Here is a 21677-nt window from a genome sequence, read left to right as displayed (position 1 = left end):
TAGAAACCGGTTTAAATGAGCTAAATCGATAATATTTGGGATCTAGAAATCGACACAAATGGGTCGCAACGCATATAATAATCTAATCTGAATGTATATAAACTAGTTCACATTGAATCGCTTCCATTTTTACTCTCAATCGAATGACAATCTCTAGCGTCTGGTAATTCCAGTCTACACCGACAGTATTTATTGCGCATGTTCGCCAGATAAGAATATGCCGTCACCGTTTGACATGACTAGTGGAATATGTCTAGCCTCGTTCTTCGAGTCTCTTGTTACAAATGGACATAAAACGCATTCTGGATATCAGAAACCCATCTTTTTCCGGTAGACCACAACATCAATGTTGATTTAAATTGATAAATAATTCGTGTTTCAATGTCACGGGGGGGGGGGGGGGGCGAATGGTTAGCACGTGCACGCTGTATCATAAAGCCTGTGATTGAGTCCACTGGCGTGGTTTCGAATCCACGGTTGTACGTGACAAGAAGTAGGGTCGCCTGTCCAACGTCGTGGGTTTTTTTCCGGGTCCTCCGGTTTCCTTCCACTGCTAGTTTGTGTCGAGTGGACGTTAAACCCCATTTCTCTCTCTCTCTCTCTCCCAATGTCGCAGCCCTTGGATGATATTGAGTTAAAGACTTAGCTACTTTAAACAGATGGGGTTTTTGGGGTTTATTTTTCAAATCTATCAGTTCAAAATTAAAGACAAAACATTCCAGATTTTTATACCATAAACAATAAAAAGTACTATAACCAAAAGACATATTTGTCCAAAATTTATTAAAATCTATTATTCCTAACTGGATGTTATACTTTCAATTGATATCACGCCGCCGTCATAAGGTCTATTCATTATTCTTACAGAATACTTATCTATGAATACCGAGCTTAAGATTTTATTGGACGGAGGATTTTTGTTTCTATTTTACTCTTCCAAAGAACACCATTTAGTCACTGCTGTTGTTTGATTAATCAGGAAAAATGGTTATTGGTCGTCTGGCGTACTGGGCCTGTGCCTTTATTATAGTCATTTGAAGTTTACATTCGTTTTTAAATTTTACTAAGGTAAATGGGCCTACAGTAAAATTAATGATTGGGTGAAATGAGGTTTGCCTTTTTCTACACCATCTGGACAAGATGGGCATACGCCATGCTGTGTGCTTTAACTTTAAGGGACATTTTCTCCAGACGGTGTTTCCGCCTACTCTTTCATCGAATTCAAAGTTGTGCACGGAAGCTCAAATTTCCCTCCCATCCGAATGACTAGACATCTGTCGATCTTGCACCACTGACAAGGGGGAAACCAGGGGTGTCTTGGGATATATTTAATTTGAAGTTTAAAATTCTATTGGAATAAATCGTTACAGTAAAATAAAACAAATCTTTGAAATTTGTGTTTGCTGTCGCGCCTTTCAGTAGGTTAAAGCTGGAGCTTGGGGTTTTTGAAAATTAAAAAAAAAATGCTTACTACAATATAACCTAGTCCATACATATAAGATGTGATAAAAGATAGAATTGCTTACTTTATGTGCCGTAATAGATTTATATACCATAGTAAGTAGTAACCAACTTTATTTTTATTCTTTCCTTCAAGGGAATGCGTTTCGTAAAATTAACTGGCCGTTTGCGGGAGAATTAGCAGTTACCCCCCTTTAGTAAACTTCACAAATTAATACCAGAAACAGATATCACTTCCGCCACATATGTAAACAGGATATTTTGCATCATTCTTTCTAAAAACATCTAAAATTGACTAATTTATCGTGAAATAAAGCTTGTCATGTCAAAGGTTGTGTTTCTCCATCCAGATCTTGGCATTGGTGGGGCCGAAAGAGCAGTTATTGATGCAGCGTTAGCTCTGAAATCTCGTGGACATTCTGTCGAATTTCTGACCGCTCATCACGACCCGACACACTGCTTCAGTGAAACTAAAGATGGAACCTTTAAAATTACAACCGTTGGTGACTGGTTACCTCGAAGTATATTTGGCAGATTTAAAGCCATGTGTGCATATATCAGGATGATATTTGCGGCATTTTACCTGGTGTTTATCAGCGATCTTTCTAAGGATGTCGATCTAATTTTCTGTGACCAAATATCAGCTTGCATACCATTGTTAAAATTCTCCAAGGCCAAGATTCTTTTTTATTGTCACTTCCCTGACATGTTACTTACTCAAAGAACAAGTTTTTTAAAGAAATTATATAGAAGGCCAATAGATTGGTTGGAAGAGAAAACTACTGGTATGGCAGACTGTGTCTTGGTGAACAGTAAATTTACAGGTAAAACTTAATAAAAAAATACGCAATAATAATGTTGTGGCCGTTAAGTGTTTAAAAAGTCAAAGATTTTTACAAACATCGCTAGTTCCATTTCACAACTGTATACATGTATTTATCATTATGGGAAATGTTTTCTGATGTTGCCTCACACAAACCAGATATAATTAAACTTGACCATACAGATTGAATTTACACACTGACTACTGCTTAATTGATTGGTTTATACACGATGGTCTTCATTTTATGCCCGAAGTTTAGCCACATCAAAATGATTACATTGATTTTTCCGGGAATGTCTGTGTAATCAACCTCAGTGGAAACAGGAGTTAAGCCCTTAAATGACCTGACCCACCTGGTTTTAAAGCCACTGTTTATGAGGCGACATCACTATTGGCCATTATAACTCATATTACATATCATGGTGTCTGCAAATTGTCATCTACCTTCTGTACATGTATATTTTGACTGTTTCTATTTTTGCAGCTGGTGTATTCCATGATACTTTCAAATCATTATCACATATTCAACCCCAAGTATTATATCCTATACCAGATTTCTCAGCATTTGATAAACCAATAGATGATCCAACAGATGATCTAATACCCAGTAACAAATCTCTTATACTACTCTCTATAAACAGATACGAGAGAAAGAAAAACCTACCTGTAGCTATACAGGCATTTGGTAAGTAAATGGTCTTTGAAAAGTGAAGCACATTTAACCAAATCATTGTCTTCCAGTATTATAAAGTTAGGGTGTGTACTTGCATCTACAATTTGACTGATGTGTTCCCACATTACGAAAGCTTACAAAAAGACAACAAAGTGTGTGTAATTGTTCAGATGTGATTTAAGATCCTGTACAAATTGGTAGTAATAAGCAGATTAACACTCCCCCAATAGAATTCTACACCGATACACCGAGGAGAAAGGTGCTAATAAGTCACTTACATCACATTTCTATCGAGTATTGTGAAGCGTAATGTGAAAAATTGTATTATCGAGTCGTGTCAAGCGAAATGTGACAAATACTTTCTGCTCTTTCATTTATCCCTTTATGTGCCTCACGTTACATTGCGTGGTAGACTGATTTTGCAGTGGAGAAATGACCTGAGTAGTATTTACACGTGCGTCTTGCTGCGTTACCCTGAGCGTAAAACAGTCACATTTTTTTTTTTAGACTGCACTCCGTATTGAAAGACGAAGTTGTTTTGACGAAGTCGGTGAACATAGAGCCTACCACATCGTCAAAACAACTTGTCCCTGGCGTAGAGGACTGCAATTATATTAAACGTTATGTAAAGGACACTGCACAACATGGGTCAATCCTGGTGAAGTGTGCATTTATTTGTAATAAAATTTATGATTTTCTAGGTGTTTGTTTTCATCCTGCTTATTTTCAATGCTTGTATAAAAGTGTTTGTCGGAAATGAACATTACTCTGGAAAGCGTACTGTTCATTTTTGATACACGGATACTTTTATGCCTGTATTGGAAATAAACAGGACAGTTTTATCAAAGGTTGCCACTGGTAACGAGGTAGAAGTGGTATGTAATGTTAAGGTACAAGTAATGGAGATCACTCTTCAGTATTGTGAACTCACAAGTGTTTTTATAGAAATAATATTTAACACTTGGATTTATTGTTTTTCCAGGTAAAATAAAAGAAAAATATCCTGATAACCAAACAATTCATCTTATAATGGCTGGTGGTTACGATAATCGAGTTACGGAAAATGTAGAACATTATCAGGAATTAAAACGACTGGCAAAAACTTTAAATCTCGAAGATTGTGTGACCTTTCTCCGATCTTTTAGTGATTCCCAAAAAAGAACATTACTGAAATACAGTACTTGTCTTATTTACACTCCAGATAAAGAACATTTTGGTATTGTACCTATTGAAGCCATGTTTATGGAATGTCCAGTTATTGCAGTTAAGAGTGGTGGTCCACTTGAAACTGTGGCAGATGGTGAAACAGGCTTCCTGTGTTCCCCAACTGCTGATGATTTTGCTAAAGCTATTGAAAATTTTGTGAAAAAGCCTGAAATGGCTAAAAGTTTTGGTAAAGCAGGAAAGAGGAGAGTATTGGAGAAATTTTCATTTGCTCAATTTACAGAAATTTTGAACTCCATTGTCCAAAAGCTAATCAGTACAAATTAAACGTAGTTGTTTAATAACTGATTTTCTGTTTGTTCTCATGTGACTAGCTTAAAGTGAAATATAATATATTTATCTACTGGGTTTATCTGAGAACATTATAAAATATACATGAAATGTTAACGCTATTTAAAGAGAGGGCTCAGCTCTGGCTGGTAATAGATCACCACTTCAATTAATTTATTGAATGTATGCTAAAATAAAAGTTACATGATAATGAGAAAGTTTTGATGAGAGAAAAAATAATGATGTCATGAATGACCCTTCTCTTGAGGATAACCCATAAAAACCTGCTTAAATTAAAACTAGGTTTATTTCCAATGGGGTCCTTACTTACTCTATACACAAAAGTTAATAAATTAATAAAGGTTATACAATGACATCTGATAAGACAAATGCTCAAAGCCACACACCTTACATTGACTTTAAGCACAGTGATCAATTTTGTTGCCCATTGTATAAAAAAAAACCCTGTGTTTCTTTGGAAATTTGGTAGCATTGTTTTATATAAAATTATTATTGTACATATATACATACATATAAAACAAAATTTGTTTTTAAAATTGTTCATCCCCTCAAAAGGGTACAATTTGTAACATTTCTAAAAGTTACATAATTTATATTTTATTGTTCATCCCCTCAAAAGGGTACAATTTGTATCTTTCTATCTGCCTATAAAACAGTAAGACCTTTATATTTCTTCTCAGAAGTAAGTCTCTTGGCCTTTAATTAGATGATCTCGACAATAATCCACCAGCTTGAATGCACACCTGCTTTATACCTTCACAATTTTATTTCAAAAAATAATTTGTTAAAGCACCAAAATATGAGTTTACATTTAACTCGAAAAATATTCTCTGTGTCACTGTCAAATAAGCTTCACATTGTACCTGAGTTTTGACTTTAAAAGAACAAGCCATTCATCCCAACTTAGTTTTTTTCCACAATGGCCCTGAATCATCTTCTTTTTTTTCTTCTTCTGGTTCACGGAAGACTGGAACAGGTTGATTCCTATATGAAAAGAAAAGCACTGACAATGATTCTAATCCTCAACTTTTAATGTTAACATTTAGGAATAGATAAGACAACATTTAATTAACAAAGTGTCATTTGCATTTTTCGCTAAAAATAACAAATTTCTCACGGCTTAATATGTACCCAGATTGATTAACATTTAATTAAGAAAAGAAAAAAAAAAAAAATACCCATGCTAGATGATCTGTTGGTTTGGATTTAATCAGATTAAGATAGGCCCATCATTAATTATTTGTGGACAACAAAATGGCTGTGAGTTTATTACACAGCGAGCAGCATAGCTGATGAAATGGCTATGCAGTTAAAAGCTGTACAGTTGGTGTCCAGGAATACTTTGATGTAAAGAAAGAAATAAATAAAAAGGGAGGTAAGTCTTCATTAACGACTTTTACATGGACTTGAATGGTATTTTTTCTATTTTTTTCTTTTAATTGTAATGTTCAATAATTATAAAATGAATGTTGAACATACTTTTTATAAGCTGGTGTAATCCAGTAAGGATTTGTTTCTGCTTCTTCAGCATGTCTCAAGATGGCACCACGAGGATCATTCTCATGAGGATCTGGTTTCCGTAAAACTATAGACTGTACAACATACTGAGATAGAGTTGCTCCCCTTTCTCTCACTCGACCACCAGTACCTAAAAACAATTAAGGAATGAACTTGGTATTAAACTTAATAAAATCTACAAATGATAAAACTAGCCACCAAGAGCTACTAATCACATTGGGCGACCAATTCAAGTACAATCGACATGAAACTTGGCATGCTAATTCCTTGGACAATTGTGCGTTGATTGACAGACTGTGGTTTTTGGTATGATGTTACAATTCCAAGATGAGGATGACACTTGATACTCAAATTTACCTGAATATCTGAAAAACAATGGCATCAAAATGAAATGAAATGAAATGGGGTTTAACGTCCCACTGTTCTGCTCCTATGCTGGGCTAATGAAGAAGGGCAATGGCATCAAAACATATTTGTTGGAAAAACAATTCAGTTGTCAAATCAAATAAAAGTTGAGCATAAAACATGAATTTTGAGTCCATTTATTACCTGGTCCACTGACTGGTAGATCTGGTCTTTTACTTTTAGTTGGATCTTTTCTCACTCTTTCTTCCTGTTTCCGTGTACTTGTAGGTCGACTATCTCTAAACATTGGTAAAGCATATGCTGAAAAAAACACAAAAAGTAAATAATATATATAATCTATAAATTTAACTCACATATTTTAGTGATAATGTAAAGCAGTTTTTGACTGTTTACTAAAGGTGTTCAGTAAATAAACTACATAATGTCTTTGACAGTGATATACAAACAAATCTGGTGTCATTTGTAGCAGTTATCCATTACAGCCAATAATACAATCCCATAAAAAAAAGAATATTTCAACTTACGTGTAATAATCTGTTTTGAAGCCATGACTTGTAATTCTTTCTGTTTTCTCTTCTTTTTCACCGTACATAACATAGCTCCACTGAAACAGAATATTCACAAATATATATTCAATGGCTAACCTTGAATACAGTTTAAGTTGCTGATCCTGATCATGGATGATTCACAGTTTAATCCATGCTAAAATGTACTCTGATTATTTAAAATTTAATTAAGAAAACAAAACCAAAATATCAGCAATAAGTAATAATCTAGCTTGGATTTAAACCGATCAGAAAGAGGCACATCATAGGTGCCACTGGTTTGTTTATATCAATTCATCATATCTTTGTAAAGACTGAATGGAAATGAACCATTTTTACACTGATATTCAAATTTCACAATATTGTAGTTTGCAAGAATAAAAGGTTCATGATAACAAGCTATTCTTTTTCTAAAGTTACCTAACTTACCGATTTGATTTATTAGGATCATAGAATATTTTAACCAGTCCATCACCACTACCAACAACTATCTGATTTAATTTAGGGTGCCATAAACATTTTACAACACTCTATAGAAAATAAAAAAGAAAGATATTTCACAATCTTTACATAACCATGCAACCACCAAATTGAACCGGTTGGAAACAATTGCAAAATTAGGATTTGTTCTTCTTTGTGTGGCCTCACAACACATGGCCTATAGACAGGTTCTATCCAGACACAAATATAGAGAGAGAGGGAAATGGGGTTTAACATCCACTCAACACAAACTAGGTAATTTCGGGTCTAACATGGTTCATTTTATTAGGGGTCTTTAGCGGTGGGAGGAAACCAGAGGACCCGGAGAAAACCCACGAGGTTGGACAGGCAGGGAATCGATACCAAACCACTTAACTCAATGTCAGGCCTTCTCATCCAATACATGCGTTAGCCAATCGATCGCTCCCCCCACCAACACACACAAATAATAGTATACAGTCACATATGCTACATCTACACAGAATAAACCAGCTATTTTTACAAAGATATATCTAAAGTATCTCTCTTAACCCTATTTTTGAATACAGATGGTTTAAATTGTAGCATTGTGCACTTTAATCTTGATCTCTAGCCTCTTTTGAATATACAAGATATCTATTCCTGATTCAAAGATACATATATACATGTACAGGCATAACTAATCCCACTTTAAAATATATGTATAATGAAGAAGACACTTCTACTCACTGAATCAGATATATCCATAGCATTAACAATACTTAAAGTTTCTCTTTCAAAAAATACAAGTTGTCCTGGACCTTCCTGTTTCTTCACCGATATACCTGTAACCACCATTTTATCATCGGGACTAAACAAACAATCTGTCCTATAAATATATCAATTATTATTTATAACTCAATTCTACCATTGGATTTTGTATTTATAGAGTCTGTAAAGATCATGTATAGATCAATAAGACCATGAAGCAATATGTTAACTATCTCACAAGAAATTAAATTTTTTGATAATCGTAAGAATATTATTTCCCCAGCGTTAGGATCATGTATAGATCAAAAAGACAATGAAGCAATAATGTTAACTTTCTCACAAGAGCTTTCAAGCAATTTTTCGATAATCGAAAGAACATTATTTCCACACCCTGCTAAAATATTGCAAAGCATCATTCCTTGTCGGTATTTCAATGTTCATTTAGAATATCACTATGACATTCGCATCGCCTGGCTATAATTTTGCAGTTATCATTTTGTTTACATCAAGAAGTAATTGAACGGAATATGCTGCATATGAGAAAACGATTTGATAGTATTTCAGTGTTTATAGATATTTTTTTTAGTAATGTGCAAGTACTTATTGGTGGAAGAATTACAATCATATGATGTTTACCTTTATGAGAGTCGCCATATTTCCATATAAATCTCAAATTTTACAGATCATAAAAATACTTACATTGGAAAATAATTTGTTAATCCTTTTACAACATTTAATGGTTTCTTAAAACTTCTCATATCCCATAGTTTTAGTGTATCATCACCTAGAAATATATACATGGGCATATTATCCATATATGATCGGTAATTATTATATTGTCTATTATTCAGACTTATAGTTTGGATAGAGAAAGCTCCTCAGAAAAGTAGGACATTAACCCCCCATTTCATTTCTTTAGCAACTTGCTTACACCTTTTTATCTTTCCACATGCTCTTTTTCCCACGCTTCTCCTTTTCTGTGGAATACCTTACCTCTCAATATTAAACTATCTGATAGCATTGAAAGTTTTAAACCCAATTTAAAAACACACCTTTTTGTTGACTACTATGGCTTTTAATACATGTATCCGAGTTCATTTTATTCTGTTTTAGGCGCTGTTCTATTTTATCCTTTATTACTTTTAGCTATTTTAATTTGTTTGTTACATGTCATATTTTATTATAATCTTTACTGCCACATTTTGATTGTTATCGTATGCCATTTTAATTTCTTTTATCATCCATTTAATTTTGTTTTTCTATGTGTGATGTCCACAAAATGTTAACTGCGCCATTGAGCAGTATTTTATATTGGTAATAGGCACATTATAAATAAATTAGTATTATTATTATTATTAATTATTATTATTAGTTAATTTTATTTTATATGAAAATAATAACATAATAATTTTCTGTCCAAGGTCAGATACATAAAAATAATAATTACCTCCCCTTGATGCTAGAGTTTTACCATCGTATGAAAAACATAAACAACTTGTTTCTGATCCCATCATGTGACAATCTCTATTCACTAACGACACATTTATCTGTGAACAGAAATTATTGTAATGTATATTAAGGAGAGAAGTCAACCTCTATCAATTATAATGTATATTACTGGGGGATGCTCGATCATCCTGAAATTCCAAATTGACAGAATTGCAACCCGAGTAGGACTGCATTCATTTCTGTCAGTCCCCTTAACCGTGTAGAAATCTGAGGTTACCAAAGCAAGTGAACACATGTTTCAGCTATCATGGTTGGTGGAGATTCTTTGTGGCTCGAAATCCTCTTAATCACTTGTCTGCCAACAAATTAGTGGGATTCAAAGAGTGGAATCAAGTATCCCTGGCTGATTTAGTGGTGTGTATCCAAGCTAACAATTTTCTCTTCTAAACATGGGGTACCAGACCCAAAACCCAGCGAAACTAGACAAGATATCACGGACATTGTGTCACAGATTCAATTAATCATAATTTATGACTTTTATGCATGCAGAATTACATTTTAACAAACATTAATTTTTACCCAGAAAAAGATTATTGAAACTTACTAGGAAAGGTCTATTATGATCCCACATCTGTATAGAACCATCATCACATGCTGCTGCCATATATCTACCATCATTACTAAATACACATGTATTAGGTATTGTCTTTCTACCATGTTTATTCTTAGGTTTCATTATACTCTTATGTTTATGTGCAACATTTACATCCCATAATCTCATTGTTCTATAAAATATAACAAATACATGTGTATATATTATAAGATACAACCGTTTTCATTAGCCCAGTTCGGAGCAAAACAGTAGGACGTTAAACCCCATTTCATTTCATTTCATTTTATAAGATACAATCAATGCGATCTGATTATGGTTGATATGAATTAATGCATCATGCAACCAATGCGATCTGATTAGGGTCGATATGAATTAATGCATCATGCAACCAATGTGATCCGATGAGGGTCAATATGAATTAATGCATCATGCAACCAATGTGATCTGATTAGGGTCGATATGAATTAATGCATCATGCAACCAATGTGATCTGATGAGGGTCGAAATGAATTAATGCATCATGCAACCAATGTGATCTGATGAGGGTCGATATGAATTAATGCATCATCTAACCAATGTGATCTGATGAGGGTCGAAATGAATTAATGCATCATGCGATCTGATAAGGGTTGATATGATTTAATGCATTATCTAACTAATGTGACCTGATGATAATTGATCTAAATTAATGCATCATGGAACCAATGTGATCTGATTGGGGTTGATATGATTTAACTGTGATCCTATAAGGGTTGATATAATTGTTACATGCTGTATCCGACCAAAAGAGTAGTTTATAACATGGAGATAATGCCATCAAGGATGTTGATTGCAATCTAATTGACCATCCTTGATTATTGCCTTGTTTTGAAGGGTGTTATGTTTGATGACTCCTTACTTTATTTTCTGTCTTGGTTGTTATTTTGTATTGATATTGTATTGTTTTGTACAGCTGATTACTAAGAAATACATTCTTCATTTTAAAACTTACCCATCATTAGCACATGTTAAAAATTCTTCTTTAATTTTGGGATTCCAGCATCCACTATTTAACATGGCACAATGTCCCTTGAAAAAAACAATTCACAAGAAGGATATACAATATTATTAGATGCACAAACTGCCAGGTCAATTTAATACTGATATCATAAAAAATATATTTACACTTTTAGACCCACTGACAGTGATAAAGATTTTCAATTTCAATTACAATGGGATTCCACAATGTGGTTTTTACAATAATGTTTTATTTTATACATAGATCTCAGGGCTGTTGGAATAAATTTTTCTTTGGGGATTTTATATGTTGAAATTCTGATTTTTGCATCACTTAAAACAATTTTCTAGCTGAATCAGTATTTGATAGAAAATCATCCTACCTTTGTGCTGGCCATATCTACTATATATTGGTCTCCCTTTACACATTCCATTTTCGTAAATCCATCTCTATCTAAAACTTTAGCTTGAGCATTACCAGCTACAACTAATATTGTATCACCGGTCATACTATATTCTAAAGCTTTTATCTGATGACTAAGAAAATAAAAATCTTATTACTATTTACTCTATCTTCTAATATCAAACATATATAATGACCTACTTTTCTACACCAACTGGGATAATGACATTGGCAAAACATGCGAGTTTAGGTAATAATGGCAACCCTAATTATTTTTACCTGTGCCATTATTACTGTACACCAAGAAAAGTGGTTAGTTTGTGAAAGGTGTTCTGGGGGAAATTTATTTATCTCAGCAAACTATTAGAAAGATTGGGAAAGACTCAGTTTACAAAGCAATATTCTTCACAAATCAAACAAAATATTAATAGTAGCAAAAACAGAATTGATTTTGTCTTTAATATACCAGGTTAAAAGTAAAGATGGACAAAAAACCCAAAAAACCTACCTTTCACAGGGTTGTAAATTTCTGAAACTATGAAAACTGGAATCCATACCCGCAAAATCAAACAATCTAACATCATAATCATAACCTCCAGTAACAAGACGGGCACCAGATGGGTCTAATGCCATAGCAGACACCTAAAATAGCACATAAAAAAAAAACTCAAATTAAGAGAGAACAATGGTTAATGCAATTATCCAATTTTATCAAAGTAGATCTAATTTCTGCTTTTAAGACCTTTCAAAACAAACTTTCTTTATAAACAAATTACATATCATAATTTTATTAACCATTGACTATTCTTTTTATTAAACAGGATAAATTATAAATAACAAATAATGGTTGACTCACTGTTTTGACTCCATGCTTTAAAACAATTTCATGACTAGATGGAATTCTTTTTTCTAAACTCTGAAATAGAAAATGTATACCCCATGTAGATCATTAGTTTAATATTCAGCAATAACTTACAAAAATTATGAATGTCATTCCTGTTTCGTCAACATTTTTCACTACAGAAAATAGTGACTAATATTAACTACAGTAACCAACTTTAATGAAATCTATTTTTATATGTAATTGGTGCCACAACAAGGTTTCGAAACATACCATGTCATCTTCCTCATTATCTTCCTCATCATCGTCATCATCATCATCATCATCACTAGTATGCATAACAGATGGAATAGGTGGCCCAATTATATTATCATCTCCTGGTATTGGAACATCAACATCTTTATTTTTAGCTACAGGATTAAATCGTGCTGGGACTGGTGGACCAACCAAACTTGATTTGCTATCTGAATCTTTCTCATCCTCAGAAGAACTGGAATCACTGCTGTCTGTATCACTAGAACCATTGTCTTTATTGATTTTAATTTTGATATTTTTATCTCCAGTTTTGTCCTTAGGTTTTACAGCATCTCTCTCTGTTATATCTGGAGATAGTCAGAAGTAATATTAAGGAGTGAATGTGAACAGCAATATCAGGCTCACTGTAGTGTCAATATTTCCTAAAATGTGTTAAATATTTTGACAGTAGCTATAGACCAGATACATGTAGTGTGGTATTAAAACATTGATAATCAAATTTTTAGATATTCATCCCTCCCCCCCCACCCCCCAAAAAGTGATAATTTGAGATATTTATATTTATGAACAGCACATTATTTCTAACAAATACCTGTTTACTATTTACATTCTGTGTATTGATACATGTATATTCTGCAGTGAATGCATAATATTACTCAAGTCAGTCAGAATTAAATAAATTACCTGTAGAAATATTTTCTCCAGTTCTCTCTATGGCTGTTTGTCTAGCCTGTTCAAACATTGCCATAAAATCAAATGTCCTCGCCTTTTTCTGATTGCCATCTATAAAATATAAGTTTAAATTATGTAAGCTATATTTAAGTTTTACAAATAGATTAGAGATTTGATTAAACAGGAAGTCTCTGTTTATAACTGAGGCCCGAAAAAGAAGTTTGTTGAAGTATGCAAATACATCAAACAATAATGACTCACATAATAATGCAACCACTCGATACCTTCTCAATAAATAAACAAAAGTACAGATGGTGCTGTGCACACCTCTTGAGTTGTACACAGGTTTATCCAGAGACAAGGTGATTCCTAGTCTAGAAGCCTGTCTCCATCTCACAGCTTAATTAAAATAGTTGCTTAGGACTTCAATAAAGGGTTCTAAGGGTCTCTCTTTTATGTACAAGCAATACACCTATAAATCAACATATAAATATAAGCTTCTTTTCCTTATTCTATTTTTTTTTATTGAGTTACAAATACTAACAAAATGAGTTTTAAAAGTCATGAAAAATTGTTTGTGTGAGCACTAAGATTTAGCTATCCGATACCATACATGTACCAAAATTTGATGTAATGGAAGAGCAAGATCAAAACTGGAGGGGACTGTGGCAGTACTAGATAAGAAATCTGATCTCCCAACCCTCCATTTTTCGAGATAAGAGATGGTACTATATAGATCCTACTGGCAAACCCCAATGCTAATCACATCGGGCTTCATATAAGCAAAACTGACAATTTTTCCCTCAAAGCAATGATTAATTATTGTTATTTATAACATTTCTGCCACATCCAACTACAATTAAGCATATAATCCTGTCCTCATCTATATTAAATCGAAGTGTTGTATGAGACTATTGTCATGAAGGCCGGGCTTAATATAGGGCTTTTATAACAGCCAATCAAAAAGGCAATAGCAAGTGGAGACGAAAGCACTGTAACTTACTATGAATGGACTTTGATGGCGGATTCAAGTCAGATAAAAATACTGCTTCATTAATTCAAAGAGGAATATTTGGAGTTAGGCGATCTTGTGTCACTAAATTGGCTTCGGTAAGATTAGTCATAATAATAATAGTATAAAATTATCTTATTTTTAAGATGTTTCATACATTAATATATACTGAGCGCCATAGAAAACGCATCACTTAGTTTTTCGTATAACAAAATGATCCTGTAAACATATCTTATTTATTTTGCTTCTTATTGTGAACAATATTCAAATGGGAACACATCAATAACAACACATTTGTACACTTATGGATGTTTAATTTGTAATCAACGGTACAAAGTCAGAGGGGTCAAAACCAAAAGTACAACACAGATGTCAGTAGCGTGTGTGTCCTTCAAGGGCTCTTACGCACGCTGTGCAGCGACGTCGCATGGAATTAACCAATGTTTGAAAGAAGGCCTGGGGCAAATTTTTCCATTCTTGGACAAGAGCAGCTTCTAAAGCAGCAATGGTGTGCATCTGTGGTCTCCGATACAGACGGCATCCAATCTCATCCCAGACATGTTCTATCGTTGCCATGTCCAGAGACATGGCTGGCCAGTCCAAGACATTGATGTTGTTAGTAACCAGGTAGTCCATACTAAAACGGGTGGTATGCTGACGTGCATTATCCTGTTGGAAGTGCTGAAGTTGTGGGTGCGCTCGAAACATCGGAACAACAATTGGTTGCAAGACATCATCACGGTAGGCTATAGCATTAACGCGACCCCTGCAAATGTGTAGGGCGGTCCGGTGATGAAATGTGAAGCCTCCCCACACCATTACACTTCCCCCCGCCCCATCGATTCGTTTCGAAGACGCAGCAGTCTGCAAGACGTTCCCCAAGACGTCTCCACACACGTTGACGGCCATCAGCGTGATAAAGATGAAAGCGAGTCTCATCACTGAAGAGCACAATTTGCCAGTCTACTCTTCTCCATGTCTGGTGTCCTTGAGCCCATATCAAACGCCGCTGACGGCCATCAGCGTGATAAAGATGAAAGCGACTCTCATCACTGAAGAGCACACTTTGCCAGTCTACTCTTCTCCATGTCTGGTATCCTTGAGCCCATGAGCCCATATCAAACGCCGCTGACAGTGATGATCCCTGAGGATAGCTCCAACATAAGGTCGTCGTGCACAGAGTCCTACTTCTCTTAGACGACGTTGGCACTTACTGGTCCTTGTCTTCCGACGACTGCTGCACCTGTTCGAGTTGCTGGGCGGAATCTGTCACGCAGATGAGTGACCCGGATGTAGCGGTCTTGAGCCTGGGTTTAACGCGTTGTGGACTAGGACGTTGACGGTCACGTGTTGATCCAGTAACTTGAACACGTTCCACCAACCTTACAATAGTGGACTGATGACAATTGAAGTGTCTGGCAATAGCACGTGTAGACATGCCAGCCCGGGACATTCCCATGGCTTCATTTTCAGTAAGTCTCGGCATCTCTAGCTCGATTCCTTCACACGTCCAACAACAAATTACGACAGATTGAGGTTTCATAGTTCATGTACATGTACTCACATTAAGTTGAAAACATGCTTTTAAAGGGCTCACACACAATGCTGCACATGAATATTGGGTTTTTCATGTGCATCTCGTGCAATTTTTTTTGTGCACACAGGCCAATATTTTTTGCGTTTGGGAGCATTGTGTGAAACAATAGTTCATAGTATTGCATAATATTATGCATACAAAACCACCTAGTAATAAAATATTTGGGAAAAAAAGTGATGCGTTTTCCATGGCGCTCAGTATAGAAATTGAATTTACCAGGTAAAACTGAAGGCACTCAATCATAGCTAAAAACAAACACATGAATTCCATGTAGTTCGGTCCGGAGTGATCTTATGATATGGCTTGGTGTACAACTACAACATACATGTATCACTATGAATATGATCAGCTGTATGATAATGACTTTCGTTTATCAATAACCATCAGTGTAGTAAAATATCCATTCAGCGAAGTAACAAAAAAAAAACCTCAAAGCATATCACAAGTGGAAATAACATTGAATGCATCCTGCTGGGTTTACACGTAGGTTAGGAAGTCAAGTATTCAAATTTATTTGTCAAAATTCAAAAGAAAAGCATCATCATCCCCATCATCAATTTCTTATCCATAAAGGGACAATAACACTCTTGCTGGCTTGAAAGCTCCAGAAAATAAATAATATCTCTAAGTACTAGATGTTTAATTGTCCTACCTGTTGTGTAAATTATCCATGACATCCTATTTTACTTGTCCAGAGGGTTCGAAAATATTTTTAAATTGAAGTTTCATTTGAAAAGGTTTACGTTAGACGTTTCAAACCATTATGTTGAATTTTTCAAAATTTTTAAATAAGGTGTGTTAAGATGAAATTTGTATCATCAATTAATTGAAATATTCTAAAATAGTACAATTTGTTGACCAGAATAAAGATTGGGACATATTATTCAGTTACAACAAGAGTGGTATTGAGCCTTTAAACGAGTAGGACATATGCAATTTTATGTCAAGTATCTAAAAACAGTGATAAATTGATGGACACATCATGGAAGTGTTCATAAGGAACTATAAGTTTTACGGGGACTTTCAATATTGACTAAATTCACCTTTTTTCTTTAATTCTTCCGATTTGTCAGCCATAGTTGTTTACAACGTGGGTCTCACGATTGAAGAGTTACTTTAAGGGAGGTAACTCTTATAACTCACGACAAACCACCATCTCACATCTGGAGTCGAACTACAAATAATTTTTTCAACATATATCTATGATAATAATAAATTTATTTTAAAGAAGTTATAAAAATGAACCCAAAACATTACAGACTTTTGAACCAACTATTTTAAAGTATTATGCTCTCTACCTGTTTTACCCTTGCGACTTTTCTTCTTCGAATTCCACCTATCCGAAACTTCTCCTGCATGCCTTGCTGCTTCTGATACCGTGAACCGTGTTGTGCCTGGTTTGACTAGGACTCGGGTAAAATCACACCAATTACGTATCTTTTCGATTCCATGCTTTGACATGGAACTTTTTTCCGAGAAATGCTTTTTTGTCAAGTTGGTTCACTTATGCTTCCCATTGAGTTTATAAAACACACTGCTAGATAGCTTTTCAAAAATCAAACAGTTCATTATTATTATAGGAATTTTATTTGTCGTTGCATTTCTTATTTATTTTAATTTTTTTTTTATTAGAACAGTTCATTTGAATCCCGTATTAATCTTGTTAAATGTTATTATATACCAAGTGTAAAGCCAATTATTTCTCATAAAATATACGATTCAGGACCAAACATTAAACCGAATCATGTCGCGACACTGGGCTTAGAAAACCCCGAACGGTCTTTTTACCCTACGTATGGATTTGAATCCGAGAATAAGTTCCTATTTTTCCACTAATGTCTTATCAAATTAAACAAATATATCCCATATACATGCCGTCGGTAGTCTGAGAAAGAGAATTCCCGCCAAGTAAAATCTCCAGGGCTAAAACACCAATCAGACATACCAAATGAAATCAGCAACCATTGGAATTATGATCACTTGACAGATTAAGAAAGAAATTATACATGAGTCTTGGCACCACATAATTCTTTAGGCTCGAATATTTTACATATTCAGAAACCGAAAAAATTGTTCACTTCTCTTTAATATAGTAGTTTCAACTTCTGAAATCGTTGTCGTGTACATGGCAGGGTATTCTAGCACATTCTGTACTAGTTTGCGTTTAAGAAGTTCACGTAGCCAACAAAGAGTCTTTAAAGGAGCTTAGTCTCTAACTTAGAATTCAATATTGGCCAATTCAAAAAACAGCTAGTATTGATGTTTTTATCTTGCCGTGAAAATATAGGATCCTAATATCGAACATTTCAGACACAATTAAAATTTTGTAATCAGTACACGAATCGTGTACACTATCGTTTCGGGTGCTTTTTTGTAACGGAAAAAAAACCATATCTTACAAGACAATGTGGAAGTAATTAGTAAAGACTAATTCACACACGACAAAATAATATTTAAAAAACGTGTCGAATGTCACTAAGCTGGTGTAAACGATTGTCGTTCCATATGAACTGTTCACATATTTCACCGAACATAATTGATTATAAATTACAATATTTTGTTCAAAAATTGAATATAAATCACTTTACATACATTCATATTACATTAATATGTGCTTTTAGAACCACTTTCGTCTATTTCAAGGTTTAAAAATAAATAGAGCCATACGCCATTTTAAGCTTTTGTATTTCGAACACTGTAAATCCACTTTAGTTATTTTATCTTTAGAATAAAGGTTTATATAGCGATTTATTATTCTTTTCGCACGAAAGATTTGGACAAACAGTCGCCGACCGTACATAAAGTTCAGTGGTGTCAAACTACACGAAAACAATTTTTTCATCTTATTTCTCATTACGATATAGTCTTTTCATATTTATTTGAGAGATTAAACAGAAGTGGACTACTTAAAATTCTGACATCATACAATTAATTATTATATAAAATAAATACTAATTTTGACTTTTCTAAGCAAAGGTCAACAATTTATTTACAATATGTTCGTACAAAATAAAACTGATATCATCAAAATACTGACTATTAACTATTCAACTGTTTCCTTATATTTGACGGCACCTCTCTACATTAAATGTTAGCCACTTCAGAACTCGTGCTTGAGTCTGGCTTGTTTTTGTGTTAACACAAGAGCACTTTGGGAGTCGACAGTATGAGCACATAATAAGCCAAAACATTTTCAAGAGTGATTATTTTTATCAATAAAATTCAAACGAGGTTTCTTTCAGAATATGATCTACAAAAGTTAAGCTTGGATGCTTGCTTCAATATAACGGCCGTCATAATGGCTGGGGTCATGCTTACGAGGCATTTGAAAAGGTGGTCAAGTTTGAAATAATTAAGAGGCAATTCATAACACGAAGACGCCTGAATTAATTTTCATTAAAGGTGTTGATCCACGCAAAATAATGACCAATAAAAACGCGGGCAATTAAATTTGCTAATCATTATCTAAGGAAATCTTTAAGGTCCAGACGCCGTAATTTTTAAAATTAATCACAGAGGGCACGAGTCGATTTAATTATTAACCGTCAACGTTAATCTTACAGGTATTACTATAAACGCTGGCGATTAAAAACAAGTCTGACATAATCTTTCAATTAATTGAATCTTTTTTCTTGAAATTGAGACCTTGCAGATCATTCAACTTTTCTTTTTAATTAAACCGGAGAAGTTTAGATTTCATGAATGTGTCTCTTTAATGTGACATATGCCAAACCACTAAACGTATTATTTCAGTCGTTATTACTTATCTGAACAATTTCTTAATTTGATAAACTGTGATATATATTATAGAATTGAAGTCCTCTTATTAAAAACTTGACCTTCAGGCACACTTTTACACTTAATTAATTTCGAATTCTATTAGATTTGTTTTAATTTATTTATATTAAGTTAGATATCATTGAAGTAATTAATTATAATACTGTCTTATCGAATTCTGATAAATAGAGGCCTCCATTTATTTTGTCCACGATCATTAAAAAATTGAATATTTTTTTTATCAAGAAATTATTTTATTACAGAAAAGTGACCCTTTGTAAGCCCGTGAAGTTAAGCGTCCACTTTCACTACCGAAAAGCAAAAAAATAATTTTGAAATCCACCATATATATGGTTATTTTTAACAGAACATGCTGGTCAAAATTAAACATACATTATGCAAGAGCTAAATCTGCCTATTGCAGGTCTTTCTTTAGGCCTGAAATGTTATCTAAATTATTAATGTAGACATTAATTAACTTATCCAGACAATAATCAACTCTCGATGTCATCGCTAGCCTGCGATGTTTATCGGATTAGATTCCGATTTGCTGTTCTATTTCCATTCATAATTTAATCAAGAAATGGATAATCGAGACTATGTTTTTTTTTTATCTTACCGACTTTAGTAATGATGATCGAGGCTATGCCGAAAATTCAATCGCTTAAATATCGGTTTAGAGTGGACCAATTTGACTGAAATTTTCAGCAAATTCCCTTTACATTATCTAGTTTTTAACTATTATAGTGAGAACTGTCAGCTCTTTATCTTATCTCCCATAATGTATCTTTAATGATATCAAATATAATTTTTTCTTTATTAAAATCCTTATGCGCGCATCTAACAATGAAGGGAAATGGTATTCATTGTCCCACCTTTCTACACCAACCGGGCCTATAAACGCGATCATCTAACAAACTCAAATCAATAGTTACAGATCGTTTGTTCACATTGTGCCTGTTCTGTGAAATCCATTACCCATGAACATTAAACTATCATACAGTCTAGAAATGTTCGAAACTACATGTAATTTAAAAACTCATTTATTTATGACCTATTATGGCACCAGACTGTGTAACGCCTTGAGCATGCATATTATTAGCATGGAACTGTGTGTGGTATATGTATACACATATTATTATTATTATAAATCTATAAAATCATTCCATTGTGATAAGTCTGGTATCTAGGACAGCATCTTCTAGATTTTTATATTCACCGCTCCGTGGTCTACAACAAGTTTATATGACATGTAGATGTTTTATAAACATTCTTTGCTTTATCTAGCAGCCGTGATTTGTGGATTGTTTGCTTATATACATATGTACAAAAACATTAATCAATGTGATTTATAACAAATAAAGTGACGAGGCTGTCTTAAAGAGTCACAAGATGCTGAGTTGCTGACTTTTCGTTTCAGGAACTTATTCCGAAACAAAACAACACAATCAATTTAATTAAGAGGCCGTATCCTTTTAAACTAACTGGTTATTCTCATCCTGTTCGCATTTAAAATGTTTGATGCGCATTAATATTTGAATAACATATGAGCACATTTGCCGAATAATTTATTCTTATCAATATACAATGGTAAGCTACCACAAACGAGAGTTAGCTGTGTAACTGCTGTTCTGATTTGACAAATATATACATCGCAACAGGCCATATGACTGGGATATTTCTGTGATCGTTGCGTACACCGTTTTGTAATTACTGATTTTTCTATACGAGTGCTAATAGTAGGTACAGGGGGGGCGCATCATACACAATTACACAAGACAAACCGACGGACAGGACACAATATACACAGGCACCACAAACAACAAACGCACATATCCGATCAAATGAATGGATCCGAGGACTATATTGTAGCAGTATGCATCCACTGCACTATGCAGTCCTGGGAGGGAACATTTCCCAAACGTTGTATCATACTAGTGTGAGTCATGATC

General features: G+C 34.1%; 2 protein-coding genes across 3 annotated transcripts; one reads left to right on the top strand and one right to left on the bottom strand.

Moving 5' to 3' along the window:
- Window positions 1-1689: 1689 nt before the first annotated feature.
- On the top strand, window positions 1690-4465 carry LOC126817836 (alpha-1,3/1,6-mannosyltransferase ALG2). Its single transcript, XM_050544998.2, has 3 exons — window positions 1690-2285; window positions 2769-2969; window positions 3940-4465. Exons 1-3 carry the CDS (start codon window positions 1784-1786, stop codon window positions 4446-4448), a joined length of 1212 nt encoding a protein of 403 aa, XP_050400955.1. The 5' UTR covers window positions 1690-1783; the 3' UTR covers window positions 4449-4465.
- A 456-nt stretch (window positions 4466-4921) lies between these two features.
- Window positions 4922-17110, bottom strand: LOC126817835 (WD repeat-containing protein 70). Of its 2 annotated transcripts, none has more exons than XM_050544996.2 (16): window positions 16992-17110; window positions 13352-13450; window positions 12686-13014; window positions 12428-12487; window positions 12080-12213; window positions 11552-11705; window positions 11164-11240; window positions 10164-10344; window positions 9558-9657; window positions 8810-8894; window positions 8090-8228; window positions 7331-7431; window positions 6881-6960; window positions 6540-6656; window positions 5952-6120; window positions 4922-5456 (listed from the first exon to the last, which is right to left on the bottom strand). In XM_050544996.2, the coding sequence occupies exons 1-16, from the start codon at window positions 17023-17025 to the stop codon at window positions 5366-5368; spliced, it is 1950 nt and encodes a 649-aa protein (XP_050400953.1). In that variant the 5' UTR covers window positions 17026-17110; the 3' UTR covers window positions 4922-5365. The 2 variants fall into 2 exon arrangements, with proteins under 2 accessions (XP_050400953.1, XP_050400954.1); XM_050544997.2 differs by lacking the exon at window positions 16992-17110 and adding an exon at window positions 16165-16216.
- Window positions 17111-21677: the final 4567 nt, after the last annotated feature.

This window comes from Patella vulgata, chromosome 4 (genome assembly GCF_932274485.2).
Source record: "Patella vulgata chromosome 4, xgPatVulg1.2, whole genome shotgun sequence".
Lineage (NCBI taxonomy): Eukaryota > Metazoa > Mollusca > Gastropoda > Patellidae > Patella > Patella vulgata.
Note: the sequence above shows the minus strand (reverse complement) of the source record. Positions and strands in the feature narration are given on the sequence as shown.